The sequence below is a fragment of the Acromyrmex echinatior genome, chromosome 2, assembly GCF_024713525.1.
Source record: "Acromyrmex echinatior isolate Ae372 chromosome 2, ASM2471352v2, whole genome shotgun sequence".
NCBI classification, from domain to species: Eukaryota; Metazoa; Arthropoda; class Insecta; order Hymenoptera; family Formicidae; genus Acromyrmex; species Acromyrmex echinatior.
The window spans coordinates 4,436,511-4,458,845 of record NC_141853.1 but is presented as its reverse complement, the minus strand read 5'-3'; the positions used below and the strand labels follow the sequence as shown (position 1 = coordinate 4,458,845).

The 22,335-nt window shown below is 29.8% G+C and overlaps 6 protein-coding genes across 10 annotated transcripts in view; 3 read left to right on the top strand and 3 right to left on the bottom strand.

The window, feature by feature from the left end:
• Nucleotides 1-632: 632 nt before the first annotated feature.
• On the top strand, nucleotides 633-3,604 carry LOC105145221 (decapping and exoribonuclease protein). 2 transcript variants are annotated; one of them, XM_011054658.2, is made up of 4 exons: nucleotides 633-1,119; nucleotides 1,785-2,014; nucleotides 2,121-2,494; nucleotides 2,580-3,604. In XM_011054658.2, exons 1-4 carry the CDS (start codon nucleotides 851-853, stop codon nucleotides 2,832-2,834), a joined length of 1,128 nt encoding a protein of 375 aa, XP_011052960.1. In that variant the 5' UTR covers nucleotides 633-850; the 3' UTR covers nucleotides 2,835-3,604. The 2 variants fall into 2 exon arrangements, with proteins under 2 accessions (XP_011052960.1, XP_087258689.1); XM_087402563.1 differs by having other exon boundaries at nucleotides 981-1,119; nucleotides 1,825-2,014.
• Nucleotides 3,605-4,437: 833 nt separating this feature from the next.
• On the bottom strand, nucleotides 4,438-7,061 carry LOC105145204 (Pdrg1 prefoldin-like subunit). Of its 2 annotated transcripts, none has more exons than XM_011054628.2 (3): nucleotides 6,923-7,061; nucleotides 4,839-5,067; nucleotides 4,438-4,752 (listed from the first exon to the last, which is right to left on the bottom strand). In XM_011054628.2, exons 2-3 carry the CDS (start codon nucleotides 5,065-5,067, stop codon nucleotides 4,583-4,585), a joined length of 399 nt encoding a protein of 132 aa, XP_011052930.1. In that variant the 5' UTR covers nucleotides 6,923-7,061; the 3' UTR covers nucleotides 4,438-4,582. The 2 variants fall into 2 exon arrangements, with proteins under 2 accessions (XP_011052930.1, XP_011052939.2); XM_011054637.2 differs by lacking the exon at nucleotides 6,923-7,061 and adding an exon at nucleotides 5,321-5,461.
• Nucleotides 5,414-6,928, bottom strand: LOC105145212 (G patch domain and ankyrin repeat-containing protein 1 homolog). Its single transcript, XM_011054646.2, has one exon. It carries the CDS (start codon nucleotides 6,560-6,562, stop codon nucleotides 5,414-5,416), a length of 1,149 nt encoding a protein of 382 aa, XP_011052948.1. The 5' UTR covers nucleotides 6,563-6,928.
• A 1,020-nt stretch (nucleotides 7,062-8,081) lies between the features above and the next one.
• Nucleotides 8,082-9,235, top strand: Tim10 (translocase of inner membrane 10). Its single transcript, XM_011054617.2, has 2 exons — nucleotides 8,082-8,273; nucleotides 8,582-9,235. The coding sequence occupies exon 2, from the start codon at nucleotides 8,766-8,768 to the stop codon at nucleotides 9,039-9,041; it is 276 nt and encodes a 91-aa protein (XP_011052919.1). The 5' UTR covers nucleotides 8,082-8,273; nucleotides 8,582-8,765; the 3' UTR covers nucleotides 9,042-9,235.
• A 254-nt stretch (nucleotides 9,236-9,489) lies between these two features.
• Nucleotides 9,490-12,508, bottom strand: Rcc1 (Regulator of chromosome condensation 1). Its single transcript, XM_011054602.2, has 6 exons — nucleotides 12,358-12,508; nucleotides 12,167-12,247; nucleotides 11,536-11,915; nucleotides 10,944-11,310; nucleotides 10,315-10,587; nucleotides 9,490-10,218 (listed from the first exon to the last, which is right to left on the bottom strand). Coding segments are annotated over exons 1-6 (1,293 nt in total). The 5' UTR covers nucleotides 12,359-12,508; the 3' UTR covers nucleotides 9,490-10,027.
• A 6,158-nt stretch (nucleotides 12,509-18,666) lies between these two features.
• The window catches only part of LOC105145175 (kin of IRRE-like protein 3), a 185,305-nt gene continuing 181,636 nt past the window's right edge, over nucleotides 18,667-22,335 (top strand). The window contains exon 1 of one of the 3 annotated variants that reach the window (XM_011054589.2): nucleotides 18,667-19,216. In XM_011054589.2, the coding sequence (XP_011052891.1) occupies nucleotides 19,168-19,216 (49 nt within the window). In that variant the 5' untranslated portion in view covers nucleotides 18,667-19,167. The remainder of the gene's footprint in view (nucleotides 19,217-22,335) is intronic. The other 2 variants (XM_011054575.2, XM_011054581.2) reach the window with 2 other exon arrangements.

Sequence of the window (22,335 nt, the reverse complement as noted above, 5' to 3'; positions counted from 1 at the left end):
AAAAATAATATCAGCCATTTCTATACATCGTGAATATTGCTCAATCCAAAATTCTGAATAGGAAATGCAGATTTTTAGTCTAATTGAATCAAAAAAATTTTTCTTTTAAAATGGGCCATGAATGCTATTCAATTTAAAATTGTGAGTAGAAAATCCATTGTTTCATTTAAAAATGCATCATAAATTCTACTTTATTCAGAATTATAAATAAAAAATTTTTCATTTTAATTTAACTGAGTTAAAAAAAAGTTGTACCGTAAAAATATATCATGAATTCTACTTATTTAATAGTTAAAAGAAACATAAAAAGAACTACGTAAATATGTACGATAAATATTACATATATAAATTCCTTATTTTTAATTAATAAATTAGTCATTTTTATGTATATTTTATGTTAATACATTTCCTTTATTATACAGCCTTTTTATCCTTACATATTCATTCAGCCTTTAAACACACTGACTCTTTTTGAATCTAATTGGCTTCTACAATAAGCCATTAGTAAATCAGAAGTCAGAAGTTAAAAATGGACGACTGTGATTGGTCAATTTTTAGCTTCTGACTTCTAATTTATGACTAATGGCTTATTATATTGGGTCATCTAAAAAATATCCGCGGTTTTTTGTCACTAGATGTGTGATGATGGTCATATATCTAGTGACAAAGTACCGTGCATACTTTTTAGATGATCATTATCTGGGAATTCCCTTTTTACGTTACTAATGCGTAGTATCATCACGTATAAATATAGATTAATAAATATAGATAGAACATTCAGCTTTTACAGAGCTTTAGTAAAAGGTGTAAAATAAGATTTTGTGTTATTGTGGAAATAAAAAAACAATCTATGATGTCATTTAAAATTGATTTCGAATTCACGATTGATTTGATCGGACACTTTAGTATCGATGGTAATTCAGAATATCATGACGATTTATCGCAACTGAAATATTATATTTCTCCTTCAAATCCTAATGTCAATTTCGATCTTAACAAAAATTATAAATCTGTCCAACATAAATCTACTTCACACATCAAATTGGATCATATATTAAAATGGATTTCTCATAATTTTCGTCAACTCGAAAAACCACTATCAGTACAGGAAGAACGTTGGTATGTTGATAAATCATTGTTATCATTGTTAATAAATCATTGTTTAAGTATAAAAGCTTGCATATACAGGGTGTTTAAAAATATTTTTCAAAATATTTTTGTTAAAAATCTTAATGAACTTATCAATTTTTTCTGGAGCCAATGAATTTCTTAACTTACTCCAAACATGACCAAATGTAGAGAAAATTCTCTCTTTACTTGATAGTACAACTAAAGAAATTTGTCACAAAAATGCAAAATGCCTTTTTAGGGTCATTATTATTATCTATTTTATTTCATGGATAAATTGCAGAGCTATATTTAAATTTTTTTTCCGTCAAATTCTTTGTTTTTGTGCAAAATTGCTTCGAATGAGCACAATTTCATCGAAATTGAAAGTGTGAGGGGGGGGGGGTCTTTTGGAAAACTAGGATTTTTTTTTAATCAAAACAAAACTAGATAAAACCGGTTATAATAATTGAATTGGCTTTAATATAAAAAAACTTGGGTTTTTGCTAGCTCTGATTATCTTTTAACATCATTCTGCTATTTGCGGATTTATATACCTACAGTTTATAAATTGCTACAAACGAGGCAAATAATGTGCACTAATGCATTAAACTTAAAAAGTTATTTTTAATTTTATATTATTACACTTTATTTTAATTAGAAACAATATTGACTAGGTTGGATTTTGATTTTATTTGTTCTCGTGGGTTAATAAAGACAATACTATCTACCCCATATATTAACAATGAAAGAAATGCATGGATTATATGCGCAAGTAAATATCGCGGTACAATATATTTATGCAAGTTTTATACAGACGAAAAAGAACAAAAATGCTTCACTGCATCAGACTATGAAAAACAAGCGACTTCATGGGGATTTAAATTTGAGCAGTATATGCTTGCAGGTATTTCATATATTATGACAATTCGATTATGTATTGTTTTTACGAAGACAAAATGGGATAATTGAATTTATATAATTAATTTAATTATATAATGTATATTTTTTAGATCATCCATCACACGCACCAAATCCAGAACGATCGCTTAACGAGTGCGAAGAATTCTATTGTATGTTTAAAGCAAAATTTGACACGTATTCGTTATTATACGGGGCAGAAATTGATGGAATTTTTTCGCGACAGCCTATAACAGATACACTTGTTAACAAAAGATTTGAAATAATTGAGTTGAAAACATATCCAATGTATAATATAAATATGCAAAAAAATAATCGTAAAATTTCCTGTGAAAGAGTATCGATGTGGTGGAGTCAAAATTATTTGGTGAAGACAAATAAAATTATATTTGGATTAAAAGACAAAAAGCAAAAAGTAAGAAAGATAAATGAATATTCTGTACATGATTTGCCATATCTTTCAAAGGTAATTTTGTTTAAAAAATTGTGCAAGATAATTGTGATTTAAGGATATATTAATGTAAAATTATATATGTTTAATTATATTACAGGAAGATTATAGTACAAAAGTATGCAAACAATTCTGCAAGATATTTCTAGATAATATCAAAAGAATTGTTACTAAAGATCATAATGAGTGCATGTACAAGTTTCAGTGGCACCCAACAGCTAAAGATGTTGTGAATTATACCGAAGAACCTCCTGATAATGAAAGATTTTTCTTCTTGAAGCCATGGTTTATTGCTAAAGCAGAAAAGTACAGAAAATCAAAGCGTCCTCAGCAAATAATAAAATCTAATAAGTAATTTTCATATTAATAATATACTAACCACATGCAAATGTGGATATATGAAATATGTTAAAGACAATGCATATATTTATGCACAATATATGTGTGCATCTTATATGTGCGCGTTTTTTTAATATTTTTTTAATTTTAGGAGTTATGACATTTTTTTTCATTTATTTATATAAATTATGATTTTTTAATTGATATTGCATATTTCAATTTATAAAAACAATACAATCCTTCTACTATGGTAAAAACTTGTTAAAGATTTCACAAATGGAAGAATTTTTTCAAATTTTTATACGTATATATATATATATATTTCGGAATGATAAAAAATATCTAGATCTCAATGACCCAGTAGATCGAAAATTTCAACATTATCGATGGAAGAGTAATAATCATTTTTTAGACAGTATGATACATAATTATTTTATAAATTTAACACAAAACTTTATATTTGAAATAAGTGCAAAGAGATCCTTATTCAATCAAAACGGATACTAATGCTTAATAATATTTTCGAATTTTACAATTTTCAGTTTATGAAAACTATATACCAATTTATCAGTCTTGCAACATAATCCTAAATTGAAGCTGCATAATGTAACAAATTAAACTGACAAGTAATTTAATGATACTGATGCTAATGAGCATCTTAAAATAAAACACTGTAAAATTACGAAAAATATAAATATTTAATAGTTATGCAATTAAATATAGATGTTTTAAGCTTATACATTTAATTATATTACTGACAAAATAAAAACTTTATTAGATATTAAATACTTCAATTTAGAATTTACCTGATTGCATCCATTATTTTCCGAAACATATATTTTGATATTCATTCAGGTCGAGTCAATTTTAAATAGAATTTATTTTCCTATTTCTTCAAATTGTTTCTTAGCTTATTAGTAACAATAAAATACAGAATGGTTCATCTTAATCCATCTAGTAAAATATTTTAAAATCCTTAAATTTAAGACAAAAATGTTTCAGATAAATATTACTAAGTTATAAGAGAAAAAGAAGATAATGACCTTGGTTCACTTTGAAAAGATATCCTTAAGATCAAGGTTATCTAAATTTTTAAAATTATATTAATAAATTAATAAAATTTAACAAAATTATATTATTTTTTTACACATGATTCCTCTAATTATTCTGCATATAAAAAATATCAAACTAGAGAGACAAAAAACCAAACTAAACAGACAAAAAAACCAATAATTAGGAGATATTTTATACTTTATTCTGATACATTGACCGGAAATATTAAGTATCTGTTAAATTGTTACGCTTAGTTTTTTAATAATCGTATTTTAATACTTTTATGAATAGAATAATGAGATGAATCTATTGGTTTAAAGAAACACACAGTTGCTCATTTAAAAAATTATCTATTTTGCTTATATATATTTTTTAAAGTAACTATGTAATATCTTTATAAAATTATATTATTTGTAATATTATTATTGACCTTAATATAAACATATAACAAAATTTAAAAAATCTTAAAAGAAAAATATATTATTTTAGTCCTTATTCTTTGAAGTAATAAGTATGATTTTATTAGTTTTGAAATAGATGTGTAAGAGAGATAATAACTTTGTAGATATAATGAAATAATTATTTTATATTTTATACAAAAGTTTGTAATGAAAATTAAAAACTTAAATATTTCAAGCTCATACATTTATTCTAATTCTAATTATATAATTAAACAACTTTATTACATATATATATATATATATGTATATATCAGACACTTCGACCGAGAATTTGCCCGATTGCATTCATTTCTTTATGAGACATAGGTTCTAACATTAATCCAGGTACTGGTGGAGTCAATTCTAAATCACGGAGTTCATTTACTTTTATTTTTAAATCGCTTCTTAGTTTATTAATGGCAGTATCACATTCTCTCTGATCTGTAATGTAATATGTAATGTAAAAATAATACAGATTATAAAAATTACAGAATATAAACTTTCTTGTTCTGTTTGTTTAAAATTACCTTTTACAAGTAATTCTTCAGCTGCTTTAGACGACATCTTTAAAAGTAATGGTCCTACTGTTATCCAAGTTTTTTCATGCGACTGTTTTTGAAGTGCTCTCATTCCAACACGATCATCATTTCGTCTCTTGTCTAGAGCGACTATTTCTTCTCGATCAGTGAGAATTTCGCCAGCTTTGTTTTCAACTTTTTCTAAGTGTTCCAATAATTTGTGCTGCTCGTCCGCCATCTGTAACAAATTAATAAATGTATCATTTTTTTATTTATATATTTTTATACTTTATAGAAAGGTTCTCATTCACATGCTACATTTTAATGAAATAAACTTTATTATTTTTATATATTTTTAAATTTTTATTGATATAATTAGCGTGAAATAAAAAATTGTACTAATAACATTATATAGAGAAGTAAAAAATATTTTTATTAAAGTATTAATATGAAATATCTTATAATAAAAAAAAGATTGAAGATTAACTTACAAGTCTTAAATATATAAGAACAGTAAAAGTTATTTTCATTACATTTAATCTTGAAATAACATCACATTCAAAATAGAATTATTTATATTTATTTTAAGATAATGCTATACGCAAAGCTCTTTCTTTCCTAGCCTCTCTGTGAAGTAGCCTTTCTCTGTCTCTTTTCTTCAAAGGTTTTTGCTTGGGCATTTTGGAGCTGTTAATGGCAGTTGTATCGCCCGACTTAAAATGAGTAATCTTATACTCATTTTCTATTAATTGTCCTAATCCTTTGCGATCCATTTTTAAACATGTTTTGATGGGATATTTTATTCCTTTCCCAGAAGGACCAAGACCAGCTTCCTCGTCCCATCCTGTATTCAAAAGCATTCTGTATCCTTTATTTTGCCTCGATATTCCATACATTGTATATTTCAGTTTCGGTTTTGTATTAAAGATGTGTAGAGTTGAACTTTCATGTTTTTGTGGCGTTGTTTCTTGAAAGGTTGCTTTACAGATTTCACAGTAAAACGCTGCGTTCTGCTCCAGCTGTGTCTTATCTTCCATAACATTGTCTTTATTATGTTCCACTGATGATTCTATAGGCAATGATCTTACTGACAAAATACTTGTATTATTTGTATTTGGAATATTTGCAGTTAACTGATTGATACTGCTTATGGGATCAGACTTCTTCAATAGCGCTACGATATTCAAATAATTTCTTTTTAAAGCTAGTTGTGCTGCAGTAAGACCAGACTTGTCTCTAGTTTTTTTGTTAGCCCCAAGATTTAATAAAAATTGCACAATCTCTAAATGACCACAATAAGCAGCGGACATTAATGGAGTCCAACCAAAGTCGTCAGAAGAATTTACATTTTCTGTCGTCATGTGTTTTTGCAAAAACTTTAAGTCTTTTTGCTCCACTGCTTTTAACAATGTATTGATTGTGACTTTTGCTAGAATATCATCAGAAAGTGTACTCTTCTTTGATTGTACAATAGAAGTTGAATTTGTGTTGGAGTTGTCTTGGTTTCCAGTGACTTTTAATCTTAAATTCTTTAATCTTGCTGATGGAGTATTGCTATAACTAGTTTGTTGAACAATTTCTTCATAAGTAGCCTTTGCTTCGTTACCTTGGAAAGCCAACTGATGAACGCATCTCTCTGGAGATTTATCCTGTATATTAGATGACTCTCTGACGAAGGTCTTCCACGGTATATCAAAGTTGTGTCGTATATGTATCCACTGTTGCAGAGGCATCTTTTTTACGTCATATGTCACGTTGTCTTGTATTACTAGCACACTTTCTCTTCTTTAATTGTTCTTTTGTTGAAATTTGTATAGAATCCTTATGAAATATCCTATTTTCTCAATCCATATTTATCTTTTTAGGAATCACAAATAAAACCGTTTTTGCAGTTTAAAACGTCGTAAAATACGTGTACAAACGACGAGCAATACGTTGCTCTGCACCTCGCAATTGCCACAATAAAAGTTCGCAAAAGTTTGCAAAGACAAAATAAAGTCGTGTCTCAAAAGAGTATACAGATCTAACGCGTATTGTTCACAGACGCTCAAGATGTTATATTATCGAAATAATACGTCGATAGCAAAATTTACCTTTGCTTCAACGCGCTATCACTGCAACTGCAATCTGTTGCAATCGTCTCGCCTGAACGTCGCGTAGTCACGTAAATCACATAATTCACAATTAGGTTATGTACACCAAATACTCTCTAGAGAACTTCATGTAGGGAATTCAGTTGAATTCAGTTCTCGGACGATACAGGGCAACAAATCAAAATCTATCAGGGGTGCGTTCCAAAACTTGACTCTGTCAACTCGAGTATCCTTTATCTTTATTCAACATTTAATGACCAACAAGGATAAAATAATACTCAAGTTGACAGAGTTGAATTTTGGAATGCAACCCTGAGGATCGATTCTGTATCTTGAAAAAAGATGAACATTATAAAAGTGAACGAATTTATTTCTAGAATACTGATTATTTCATTGGTCAACACCTAATTTGCTCGCTTTTGTACAATAATTTTCACCTTGTTTGAAGATACAGAATCGATCCCCAGACTAGAGAGAAATTTTTTGAAAGCAATTAAGTAATCGGAAATTCATAAATATGAAACAAGAAAGATTGTTTAAAACTTTGTAATTTTTGAGATACTTATTGTGATACATATTTCGTCATAAGTCACGGAAATATTTGTTCATAAATGAAATCTAACAAGAGAATCTAATAATTCTGATTTTTTTCTCTTTCTTTCTTTCTTTTTGCATTTAACATCTTTTCATAGTAAAATTATCTATTTATTTAGGTCAATAATATTTTTTAAAAATAATTTTTACAAAAATTCATATTTAAAAAATTATTTTTAAAAAATATTGACATAAATAGAGATAATTTTATTATAAAATTTTCATATTAGATATTTTTTGATATATATCTTGAATGGTTTCTGAGATATATGTTACGAAAAAAGCTAATAATCACTTTACCAATAATCAGTCATTTCACTCTTTAAAACTATTTTTCCGCATCAATTAATATTTTCTAAATTCTATTTATTAAAATCTATTTATGTGTAAAATAACCTATATGTATAAGTTTCATTAAAAATTTTAATGAAACTTTTTATACATACAGATTGTGAGAAAGTCTTAAAAATTTTTGCATTTAAAATGAGGTAGATAAATATATATTTAGGCATTGAAAAGAAAAAAAAGCAAATGTATCGAGTGCAAACAATACAAGCAACGTTAACTGACCAATTTTTAATCCACATATTATTCTTAAAGTATTACAATATATTATTCTTGAAGTATTGTTTCTATAGAAATCTGTTGATTCAGAATTTGTCGTTGAAGACACACACATACAAAACGTTATAGAGGTTAGGTTAGAAATTATTGTCGGCGTCGGCGATCGCGTGGCCCATGTGGTGTACACGTTCAGGTACATGAAATTTTTTAACTTGTAAATGGGATATCATTACGATTAAATAAAACATGGCTTTGCCAACTTGGGCGAAGGTAGGAATTGGATGGTACGTGTACACAGTATCTTGAAAAAAGTTTCTTACGTCTGATTTTGCATATCACGTTAACCTAAAAATTGAACTATGATTATCGTGCCAATAGAATAATTCCGAACATATATGATTTATATAGATTAAAGATTTCAGATTTTGCGTTTACTAGTCTATAAAAAAAAAACATTTTTATATGATCTTTATTATAGAATGATGAATTTATATTTTGTAGGTCTGTAGCCACTGTTCTAGGACTTTATTCATTTGTGCTGTCCAAGAGAAGCATCAATGCTCAGAGATATGAGATTATGAAAGCTAGACAACGATTGCGCGACATCAATACTGTAGAGTAATTTATTAAGAAGTAAAAATTTTTAAGCAAAGAAAACGTAATTGTAGAGCACCAAGTCGGAAGAATGGCAGCATTACCGCAATTGGACGAGGATAAAATGAAGCTGGTACAGGATTTAGAAATAGAAATGATGTCAGATATGTATAACCGTATGACATCTGCATGCCACAGAAAGTGTATAGCACCAAAATATACCGAGGCTGAATTAGGCAAAGGAGAATCAATATGTCTAGATCGTTGCATTGCTAAATATTTAGACGTTCACGAACGTATCGGCAAGAAACTTACACAAATTTCGATGCAAGAAGCAAAAATTGCAGAACAACCAAAGACAAGTTAAATCTATTATCATTAATTGTATTTGATAGGATCTTGCACTTATTATCTATTATAAGTTGTCTTTAATCTTGCTTCAATTATGACACAGTTTACCAAGATTTGTGTTCTAAATTAAAATTAATGATAAACTGTAGTATATTATTCTGTACTTTAATGTTTTAAATTGCGAATAAACTAAATATTATATGTTACAAATTTTTAATTTTCCAATTTATCAAATATTTAAATACATCACATATCCTTTCCATGATATATTAAATATTATAATCTTGTTGCATTTTACTGTAATTTATAAGTTTGTTAAAACTTATAAATTATTAACTTTGTATAAACTACTTTAAAATTTATTTTGAAGAGATATTTATCTGTATAAAAAATAAGATATTTAAATATTTATAAGATTTATCTGTGTCATAAAGCCTTGGGACATATAGATCGTTTTAGATAAATACATTTACAAATAGTTTATTTTTCAAAATTTCATACAACACAATTGCAAATAATAATGCATAATACATTACCTAAATTTTTATTAAATTTAAATAGCAGAAAAATTTGGCTATCACTCCTATTTTACATTTAACAACTTTTATTGATTATTCAAAATATAATTTTTGTCCATTTAAAGTAATTTTTTTCCATGTATACTTTTAGACACAAACTTTTGTGACGTAGAAAAATTTTTGTTCTTTGACAATATACATATAAAATAAGTATTAATGCTAACAATACAACAAGAACACAATATATTAATTATTGTAAAAACAATGAATGAATTTATGGCAATGTGACACAGTATGTACAAATTTAAATGTTACGGATTCTGAACAAAATTGAAGACTTGATGGAAGGTTTTTTATAGTTCTGTTTGGCAAAATAATATCGCCGTTGTTAAGAAATAAAGTAGTAAAGAATAAATGGTTTTTTTTTGTTCTTGTCTAAATTCATATCACATACATACAATATTTCGAAATATAATATTTAATATTAACCAGCAGTTTTATCTTTCACTGGACGAATTGTCGCCAACGCCAAAGTGTGCTGGCCGCCACCGCTAACTCGTACGACTGTCTTTCCCTCTAACTGTTTTCCCTTAACTAATACTGGTTCCTCGACATCTTTTACATCTCCCGTTCCAAGATTTCCATTGGTTCCCATACCCCATGAATATAAATCACCTATTATAATAAAAATAGAATCTTATACATATATGAATCTTGTATATATTTTTTAAAAAATAGTTGATTTTATATTATATCAACACTTCATATTACCAGATTCCGTGACGGCAAAAGATTCTCTACTACCCGCGCCTATGTCAATACATTTAGTGGAACTTAAAGCAGAAACTAATGTAAGTTCTTCCGCGTCTGAGCAATTAGGTCCAAGACCAAGGCGACCGTATTCTTTGCGACCCATCACAAAAACTTGTCCTGCATCATCCAAAGCTATGGTATGATGTTCTCCACTACTGATATGTTTCCATACTTTGCCGCTAAAGGTTTTTGATATTTGTGGATGAAAATGGATATCATTGTCCTTCAAACCTAAAATATTTTCCAACAAATGCGACTTAAAATTGTGTATGAAAAATATACAAAATTTAAAAAATATCTTTCTTTTTTAAACAAAGAAACTTATTGGATCGTATATGTGATACACAATTAACAGAAAATAAAAGCCTTTAAGATACCTTTATCCTTCCTGATTTATCAAATTAGTATATTACTACTACTCCGACTCTGTCGGGATTGAATTTTAAAAAATCCGAAAAATTAATTCGGCGCGCAATTTTCATTACGACATATGCAATATCGAATTATTGAAGCACTTAAGATCTAGCTTTGATCTTAAATCTCTTAATTAAAGGCTTTTATTTCCTATTGATCTGTCTTTCTCTTACCAATTTGGTGGAAATTATTTAAACCAAATACATATATATCTCCTTTTTCATGTTCCTTAGCAAAAGTGCAAAAATTTCCTGCCCATATATCGTCAAAATATAATTTCTTCCTGATTTTAAATTCAACTACGCCTGGAGTCAATAGCAGACCTATTCCTTGTCGTGTATTTCTACCGGCTGTACGTGCAGCTACTCGTCCTAGTTGTCCTTGTTCACCGCGTCCACAAGTATATACACGTCCATTTTCACTAAGTAACACTAAATGATCATTACCTGATGCTATTTTGACAACTTTTACGTCAGGTAATATTTCTATAGGGAATCGCTCATTTCCTTTCAACGTTAATCCCATAGAACCATGTGTATCCTATTTATAAATTCACACATAAATGACATAAATTTTCTTTTAATTAATACTAATTTATAATAAAATAATTTGTAAAAATATGTTTTACATATTTTTATATAATTTATAAAACTATAATATAATTTATATCCTTAGAAATTATATTTATAAAAAATATAGTAATATAAAAGTAATAATTTCTAAAAAAGAAATAATTATAAAAATTAATTAATAGAAAAGATATACCCTAAATGTGCCCCAAGCAAATACTCGACCATCATCTAACAATGCAGCGGTATGCGAATCTCCTGCTGTCACCTGAATGGCTTTACCAGGTAATTCAACTATGCCTGGTACTGTCTCAGATCCTTCCTTAGTAGTGTCTCGTCCAAGTGCCCCCTCGTCATTACATCCAAAAGTCAATACTTCTCCTGTGTTTCTCAGACATACATTATGCATAGCGCCAGCAGCTACAGTTATAACGTCTTGATAATCAGTTATGGCTGCTGGACGCATTTTTTCAGTGATATCTTCTCCTAGACCAAGTTGTCCAAAATCGCCTTGTCCAAATACAAGCATAACACCACCAATTGAAAGCGATCGTAAGTTAGGTTTTACACTTAATCCTGTACAAGACAAATGTATGGAAATTAAATTTATGTCACACAATCTAATAGAAGGGCAATTTATATATTAATTTATCGAACATTTTCAGAGAATATCATTATTTTCAATTCTTACAGATAAAGAGACCGAAAAATATACTTCTACATTTTTACAAAACATGTTCTTTTGGAACAAGTTATTGCATGGGTTATGATATTTAAATACAGGAGAAAAAATTTTCGGAATAAAACAAAAAATTGCTAACTAATACCTTGCTTTTTTTTTATCTGCTTTGGCGCCTTGTCCGCTTGCACGGGATCTTCGGCCGTCCGTTTTGTAGATTTTCGTGGCACTGCAACATTTTCAGGTTAGGTTCGAGAACGTTGTCATAAAACGCTTATCATGACTGTCACCCGCGTTTCGGCGAGCGCTTTTAACGTCAGTATTTATACACGTACTTACTTTTGCTATTATTTTTCGTGGATTGCTAATATATGTTGTCGTTCGCTCCGTTGGCGCCAAAAGCTACAATGCTCCAAACCTCGTTATTGTTGCGCAACTCGTGAAGTACGTCGAAGAACAGACGGAACAGTACGCCCGGCGCCAACGTCGCCAATCAGCGCCAACAGCTGCTTTAATCGTTACGGACGATTCTCATTGGTGGATTTGAATACAATTCGCGCACGGAGAATCGGCGGAACGGTAGGGAATATAGTACAATAAAAGTACGTGCGGCGATCAACTTCTCCTGAGAGGTTGATTGGTTGCCTTCAGACTGTTTTTTTGCAGCTATATTCAGCGTACTACTGTGATTGACCGCCAAAACGTTCACTATCTCGCGCAACTCATCCGAAGGTAATCAAAGCGAGTTTTATGCATATATAGGGATTAGTTTAACTCCGATTAAGTTTAATCGACGATTAAAGTTACTCGATTGACAGAATTACTTCACAAAACGGTATTTATAATATGTTTGTTGTTTTTAATCTTCTTTCGATGTATTAAATATATCGGGTCATCTAAAAAGTATCCGCGGTACTTTGTCACTAGATATATAACCATCAACACACATCTAGTGGCAAAAAACCGCGGATACTTTTTAGATGATCCAATAATTCTATTAATTAATTAAATGAATTTGATAGTTTACTTTCGTATTACTTAATAAGATAATGCTGATTAAATTAATCAGAATTGTTTGAAATGGCCTTTAGTATCTAATCATAGATACTGTTAAATAGAAAGTTTTGTAAGCTTCGCTCTAATAGCAGTAGTAAGCCCTTTGCTGTAAGCTTTGAATTATAACGTTAATTTGCTCTAATTGTAAGGTCTAATAAACTAATTTGTAGTTCGGATCTGGTTAGTTTACTTAAAGCTTAATTAAGGATTATGGCTTAATGTAGCGCCAGGAAATTTTTTTACTGGAAAAAACTTTAGAGCTTAGACCGAAAAGCTAAGTAAGTTTTATTACAAACCCTATTACAAATCCAGACTAAAACATCTCTAAAAAAGGTTTAGAAAAAGATTTTTCGCGAGATTTGTATATATGGAGTTTATACATAACTAGGTATTATTTATCTTTTATTTTGCTTTCTTATTTTTGTTGGATAAAGAATAAAATTCGTATATTTTGATATTTATAATATTTATGCACTTTTATATTTTGTCGGAATAGGAGGAATTTGACAATCGGCATTCATACGAACTTGGTAAGTTTACTCGTAAAAAAGGTTACGACTCTGAGAGAACGACTAATATTTTATAACTTCTCTCAGTAAATTAATAAATGAAGGCGGATGCAAATACTACAACGCTTCGTAAAAGCGCCTGCTGCACGTTAAGAAACTTTTGAATTCTGCGGTTTAATATCTTAGATGAAGCCAAGACTAACGTTTTCCAGTTTAGCAGATTAATAACTTAGACCAGTATTTATAGTCGGTTCTTATTTTAAAATTGTCTTACGATTAATAATATCTTATCTAAGATGCCCTCTTTCTCTTTCTCTCTCTCTCTCTCTCTCTCTCTCTCTCTCTCTCTCTCTCTCTCTCTCTCTCTCTCTCTCTCTCTCTCTCTCTCTCTAATACGATCGATTCTGTGATTCGATTATAACATCTAGGGCTATAATATTTAAAACGGTCTTAAATATAAAAATCAATATATCACAGTTATAAAAATGAATCTTTTTTTTGGGACCTGAATAAATGTGTTTTCCAATGGATTTTTTTGTTCATTGAAAATGAATCCGGCCGCGGAATTGGCCTAACACGTCAGATTTCCTATTAGAAAATTAAGGTTAAATGTACCAAAATTGACATTTTTTTGCCACATTTATCTTTTTTTGCGGCTAAAGTTTAAAATTTGTTTTCAATTTCATTTACACCACTTTAAAGTGCTATCTTTTAAATATAAAATAAATTTATATTTATCACGAAACAATTATATTACAATGTGTACTGTCAAATTTCACGTAATTATATTTTCAAATATTTTTATTGGAACGTAGTTTAGTTACTCACGCACTTTTGCACCCTAACATCTATCCCGTGAAGTTGTTTATTACTATTATAATTTATGTACTTACATTTTACACATTTATAAATAGTAATGATCATATTATCTATTTAACTTAATGATTTATTATATGCTAATTATGTATATAAAAAAATCGTACTGTAATAGAAAATATAAATTTATTTTATAGGTAAAATATAATATTTTAAAGTGACGTAAACGAAATTGAAAAAAAAATTTTCTTTAGCCACAAAAAAAGTGATAAATATAGCCAAAAATGCCAATTTTTGCCTCAATTTAACTTCAATTTTTTCAGAAACCTGACAAGTTAGGCCAATTCTGCATCCGGTATCGTTTTCAATAAAAAAAAATCCATCGGAAAACATTTTGTTTATTTAGATCCCAAAAAAGTGTTGAACTGAGTTATATGAATATTGGCCTTAAAATTATTGGCCTTTCGCGGAGATTAGTCTTAAATTATTTGTTATATAATCTAAGACTAATCCGTTTTATTTCTGCATTATTTGCATATATTATCAATTTTATATCTTTAGGATAATCGATGCCTTTTCTCTCTTTCGAAATTTACGATCATTAAGGTCCGATTACACCAACGATACTTCGACTTTAAGTGAAGCTTAAAATTCCCAAGCTAAAACTTTCTCTTTTTAAAGCCGAGAAAGAGAGAGATAGAGAAAGTTTTAAATCTCGCTTAAAATCACAGTAATGTTAATATAATCGGGCCTAATGACAACAAAAGTATAGCGCGAAATTTGTTCATTTACCACTGTTTACGAAATATTATACACGATTTGATTATAAATAAGAGCTTGGGTCGACATGCGCATGTCATTTAACTCATTTAACTCATTTCCCACCGTTCTACTATATTTGTACAACATTCTTTTGATGTTTTTCTCAGTATGAAGTATATTTTCAATTTTTTATACATGTGGATTATACATGTGCATGGAGAAGAAAGTTTTTAAATGCTGCATATATGGAGAAAAAAATTTTTTAAATGTTGTCCTATAAATAAATAGGACAGTGGAATGAAATGGGTTAGTGCAGATAAATGAGCCACTTTGTGACATTAAAAAAAGCTGTTCAGCAAAGTGGCCCATTTGTATGCCCTGTATCCTAAAGGTCAATTACATCATTTCCGATTATTTGTTAAGTCATTATGTTTAGTCAATTCTGTTTAACAAATACTGTTGATCAGTTTCAATGAAATAATCGGTCGATTAAATTGAACGGATAAAAAAACAGTTCTAAGATGCCTTAATTTAAACATAAATTTTTGTCAAAAAATGCCACTAATTTTTTACGCTTCTGAAATTTCTTTATCTCTTTAATCTTGTAAAAATAAGAATAGAATTAACTATATTTGAAAGCATCAAATTTTATTTTTGTTTTTGCAACATTCGAGATATTATCGATAAAAGAATTTCAAGTATACATATAGAAAGTTAGAAGCTGATGGTAATATCTGAACATTTTGAAAAGGGCAAATGTCCATTCTCATGATAATATATCGCAAGTTTAATCGCCGTCGTTTTTCACGATTCCGTTTTCATTACTTTTATCATTTATTATCTTTATTATCGTTCATTTATCTCATTAATTTTGTTATTTGTATCCGTCATTTCTCGTAATTATGTCATTTGTTATATTAGTATAAAGCATACGCATCTCGGCGATGTAAGTGAGGATCGTGTGAGTATCATTTACCGACACACAGTTATAACGTTTTTCATTAGCAGAACTAATACGCTCAGTGCACATTAAAGTCGTTGTATACGAACCGTATAAAGATATATGTTTAATAAACATATAGGAATGAGTTAAATCGCAAATTCTCAATACATTTTATCGCACTATTTGATAAAATATACACTGGGCATTTTATTAATTGAGATATCTCACTTTTACATTTCCATCAGATCAGAGTAGGGTACAACGGTTTTAATGTGTACTGAGTGCGCGCCACTCGCGCCAGTTCCGCCAATGAAAAACGCTGTTAGTAAATATGGCGGGCGAGCTTGTGACGGTGCGCGGGTGGCTCTTCTTTTCGAGTAAGATTCCTGCGGCATTTACATATTTGCATGTAATCGCCCGTTATAATCGCGAGCTAAACGAGTACGCGAGTATGTAAGTATGCGTATTTATCGATCTGGCCACCGTTTTTACCGAAAATACGACGATCTCTCGAGTAGGCTATCTCTCATTCAGCGTGAAGAATATCTATCGCTGCGGTGCCGCGCGAAGTTGCCGAGTTTCACGAGAGATTTCAACCGATTGTTTCAACTGAGCAAGTTCACGCGCGTTACAATACCGCAGTCAGGTACGCAGTACGATCTTTTTACATAATTACGAATCTTTTTACATAATTAATACATAATTACGAATACGGAATCGATTTGCCGTATACATTTATTAAAGAAATTTAACATTGGAAGGCATAAACGCAATCAGGATTTTGTTTAGGGGAGGGTTAAATTACAATTAGGTTACAAATAAGGTTAGATTAAGATTTTAATTTTGTACCTGGAAAGGGGAAGTATAGTTAAGTGGTATGGATTACTGGACTTGTTTTGTTTTATGTTATTATTTTTAATTAATTATTAGCAGATGAAAATCATAAAATTACATATTATTTAATTTATTTTATTTTTCTCTTAAAATTGTAAATTGATTCTTCAAACTAGAAAAATTTAAATTCATAACACTAGTCGTCTTAGAAAAATTTTTTATCTCCAATTGTTTCTTCTTTTCTAAAATTAATTTCTTGTAAATATTCATTAAACGTAGTCCTCAAATGTGTAATTTCTTTGTAATTATTGTTCTTTATGATTTCTTATTTTTCATTTAAGAGACTGTCCTCCTCATGTTGAAAGGTAGTAATTAGCTTATTTTGAGTATTAAAAGTACTGTTAATAGCTAATACTATACTGGTATACTGTTCTTAATATTCAAAATAAGTAATTAATCACTACCTGTCAGTACTTAATGAACCAGTATTGAATTGGCCAGTATTGAATTTCTGTAAAGATAGAATATCAATCTTTATCTAAGCTAGGAGACACAAATTTTTATTATTGTAAATGTCGATGACTTTTCTAACTATTATCAAGCGAGTAACAAAAATAGAACTTCAGAAAGGCAAAATGACAAGAATTAATTTTTAAAAATTTTTAATTTTAATAAACAGAATATTAAGATAAAATATAATTAGTAAAATTCTTATAAAAACTTCGAAGATTTTTATGATAAATTTATTTATTAATCTTTCATCAATTATGTACTTTATACAATGAATATATACATATATCAAGGGGAATAGTATTTTATAGTAACTTTTGCATTTTTATTATTGGAAATAAGCGCATTTTTCTATATTTATGTCACTTGCAGCCATTGAATAATAAAGTCTTTAGATAATCTGAAAATCTTTCACTATTAATATATATATATATATATATATATATATATATATATATATATATATATATTTCGATTCGATCTGCTATGATATAATATGTGAACGATAAGAAAATATGTTAAACAGACATTCGAAAATTATATTCATATTGCGATAGTGAGATGATGGCTGCGTTCAGCAGAACACAACAGTTTTGCAATCGTTTTATGATTGTCTACTGAGATGGAATCATTTTCCTCTAGATCTAAAAATATAATCCAATAAACGCGAACGAACTTCCAACAGTTGCAAAATAAACGTTCTGTTGAACGCTTTCATTGTAACACGCTAGTAATTAAAAAAAATTATTAGCGAGAGAAGTTGTGTTTAACATTGGCTGCGTTCAGCAGAAAAAGCAACTTTGCAATTACAATTCTTTAATATGATTAGTTTATACATTTAGATTCAATGAGAAACTAAGGGCAAAATCAATCATATTAAAGAATTTTACAACAGTTGCAAAGCTATTTTTTTTCCTGCCGAACGCAGCCATTGTTTGACTATTCGATAAATATAACTCTAAATAACAAATAATCAAAGTTGAGATATTAAATAAAAATTAAATTGAAAAAACGGGCAATTAAGAGTCTAAGCGAAACGTTCGGTCTTTATATAATTATATAAGATGTGAAACATATGTCTTTTGAAAATATAACCTAATTATCGCGTACTTAGGCTCTTAATTAATTGCCCGTTTTTAATTTTTGTCAAATATAACTTTCTCATCGATAACAATTCCATTTGATGTTCATTTCAGGTCGTTTGGTAGCGTCGAAAAGTGTGTCCATAGAGAAACAGAAAATTAGCCGAGTTCTCGGAAAATTTGTTATCTTTCGACAAAATAGTGCGCGCGGTCGCGAATTAGTGCACACTGGAAGATGACCGCGGGATACGCGGTACGGAAGGGAGGAGGGTGTGCGGTAGGGTGCAGAGGGTGCCGGCCGGTTATCAGAGGGGTCGGATACGCGGAAGCGCGCCAGTCGACGGCGAGACTTCGCCCGCGCAGCTTCCTCGTTTGTTTCTCCCTCGCCATCCATCCGACTGGTCCGTGCATCGTCCGCGTGTAATTTCATTTCGTCACGATCAACGCGTGGAATCGAGTAACGGCCAATTATTCAGCTTCTCGCGCGAACACTTCCGCGAAATATTCGCAAGTGGAAGAGGGGTCCACGTGACAGTTGCGAGAAGAACGCGGGACCGTCGTCGATCAAGAGTGACAACGACGTCGTCAGATCTTTGCTCGAGGAGACAGGATCGTTTGATGTAGAGCGACGAGGACGATGACGAGGACGACACGTCGATTTTTACTGCTGCTGCTGCTGGTAGGGGGTGAGTAATTTTTCACGTGCATAGTTTCATCTGAAAAACGTGCGCAGGCCTCGGTGTCGCGTGATCACCAAGAAGTGATAGCTATGTTTCAATATTTAATGCGTAAGTTATGTAAAGAGCAATTGAACGAGTTTTATTATTGCATTACTGTTACGAAAGATTTGTGATTCTTTTCACTGAGAGTAAAAAAAAACTAATGACGAGTCAACGAAAAATGTGTAATTGATAAGATGAGTGTCATATTAATCATCGTTGAAAATGGTAAAGAAAGTGATAAAAAAATTGATGTTAAATCCATGTATTAAAATAAATTTGGCATACCAATTGAGCAATGAATAATAATAAATTAAGAAATCGTTAAATAATGCATTCATATGCGGTGTGTAAGACTGCTATTTATAATCTGTTTTTATTTTAAGACCGTCTTAAATATGTCTTAAGATACTAATATGGCTCTGTGATTGGCTTATGACATCTTAAGATTGTGCTTAAGATGGTATTAAATATAAGAACTGAATACGAATACCAGTCTATCAAAATGTGGTATCGGCATTGCAAATGCATTTAAATGAAATAGTCCCTTACTCTTTTTTTCGCGAAAATTTAAAATTAATAAATTTGTATTGGGTTAAAACAAAAATTCAAGCAGTTGAAATTTCGTTAAAAATGAATCAAATTTAAATGAAAAAAGGATTTTTGAACTAAAAAACTCTGCTTTCAAATGATCTATCCCTATCTTTTGAGTTTCTGTATGAGTTTGGTCATTAATAATAGAAAACTATGATCTAGACAAAATGGAAAACATTTTTCTTACTTTACGGGCACATATTCCATGAAAAACTTGCGAAAATTTTCGACTTTCCAATGTGAAAGCTTAGTTTTCCCTACGAAACCATTTTTTAAAAATGTTTTTTAAGATTTTTTATTACTCATGTGAGTTATCGCAGATTAAATAAAGGGAACATCTTTACTTTGATTATTTAGAATTAAGTTAAAAATCATCGTACCATAATTAAACAAGTAAAATTCTTAAAGCTAAAATTTTTTTAACTCTATCGAGTATAATTTCTAAATTTTTTTAAAAACATGTAGACATATTACAAATGAAATAGCGCTGCAAACTTTTCCAATCCAATATATCAGACAAAAGCTTCTAACATGTCTTATAAAACATTCTAGCGAGTTACATAAGTTGGCAAATCAATCTCAATTTTTATGAAATAAATTGATTTCGTCGCATAAAATCAAGTAGACAAAAGACGCGAACGTGATCCTGATTACAATCTCTTCTTTGCTTTCTGTACTTTCCTACTTACATCGCCGTGACGATGACTTCTCGGCAGCCGTGCGACTTGTTGAGCCACCTCTTGGTGGAAAGGAAACGAGGCGTGCGCCGAATTCACACGAGGCGGGACAGAAATTCCGCTTGACGAAAGTGGATTGATTTTCTTCTTCGGACGAACGTATCAGCGTTTCCATAATCAAGTTGAGTAGACGCGAACGTCGCGCGACGTAACGTTTGCTACCGGTATCTACTCACGTGCTCTTAAGAAATACGGATCAATGTTATTTCCAATAAGTCTAGAAACACTTAGAATATTGAATTAATACATATGTATATTTGTACGCAATATAACATAACACACCTTTGCGAATCTATCACACTCGATCACCAATGTTATCTTTTACATGATGGAAAGTAGATATCATTTCCATTTAAATATAAGAAATATAAATTTGAATTCTTGTTATAAGCATTTATTATAAAAAGTATTAGAAAATGAAATATATATAGAAATTATAAAAACAGAAGTTTGTATTAATAATAAATTAGATGTTCAATACGAAAAGAACGATTTTGCTAAAGTATCTAAAAATTTTGTTATAGAGATCTGAAAATAATATTGTTAGATCATCAAAATAATGATGTAGGACGTTTAAACTAGTTGCTAGAATATCAAAGTTTTTTGCAACAGTGCCCATTAACGTCCTACATAATTATTTTGATGATCCAACAAAACTACTTTCATCCATATTTATTTAAATCTTTAGAATTTTAGCAAAATATTCAGAGAAATTTTAATTTCATTTATTTTATGAATAATGTTTAGAGAATATCTCTAAAACTTTTCATTCAAATGAAATATATAATTTTTAACCTAAGAAGTAACCTGGAATGTTTTTATGTTTTATCGCCCAACGGCGAAAAAATATGAATTGTAAAATTATATGGATATTGTTTAATACATTTTCTTTCTTTTTTAATAATTATTCTTTACGATTTTTTGAATATGCAATTTTATTGAAAATCCGCAACAAAAAAGTGTTATAATAATCAAAATTTTAATTAAAAAATGTTAAATCATGATAAACTTAACGTGTTTATTCCGTTTAATATTTATTTGGTTTCTACTTATTTTTTCAAAAAATTTTAATTAAATCCAAAATGTTCTCAAATACTAATAAATAAAAAAAACAATCAATAAATTGTTGATAATAATGATTTTAATCAGAGTGTAATAACCTCAAGTGATTGTTGAAAAGAATTAGATCACTGCTTCCAGGTTAAATTCGTTGGTTCTACTGAGAAAATCTACAGATCTATAAACAAGTTTAGATTGCGACAACTGTGATCGAAATTATCTAGCTTGGCATCAAAGAAAAATGCATCAATGTTCAAAAAGTGAGCGAGTAATATTCACGCTCGCGTTTCATTTTCAGAGTAAAATCGACGAAATAGAGAGGGAGAGAGAGTGTATTTGTGTCGGTTCTTTTACACGCTCTCGAAGAAGACACGTTTTCGCTTTTAATGTTTCTCATTCGCAGCGGGTAGACATTTGCTCATCTCTCGTTTCTGGCGCGCTTCAAAGTATTCAAGGTTTTTTGTTTGCAAAACACACATAACACAAATGACGTTCGGGTGTCCATTTTGTGGCGCATTGCACGCGCAAAGACGGATACTGCAATCGAAACAAAATGTGAAAAAAAAGAGCCGCCGTTAACCCAGTTTCTTCGCTATCAATCATCACACGGTATTCTGTGGCACACGAGGCGCTGATAGAATTTCTGATGGAGATTGTAGAAAGATAGCTGCCTTTCGCGTTAAAATTATACGAAAC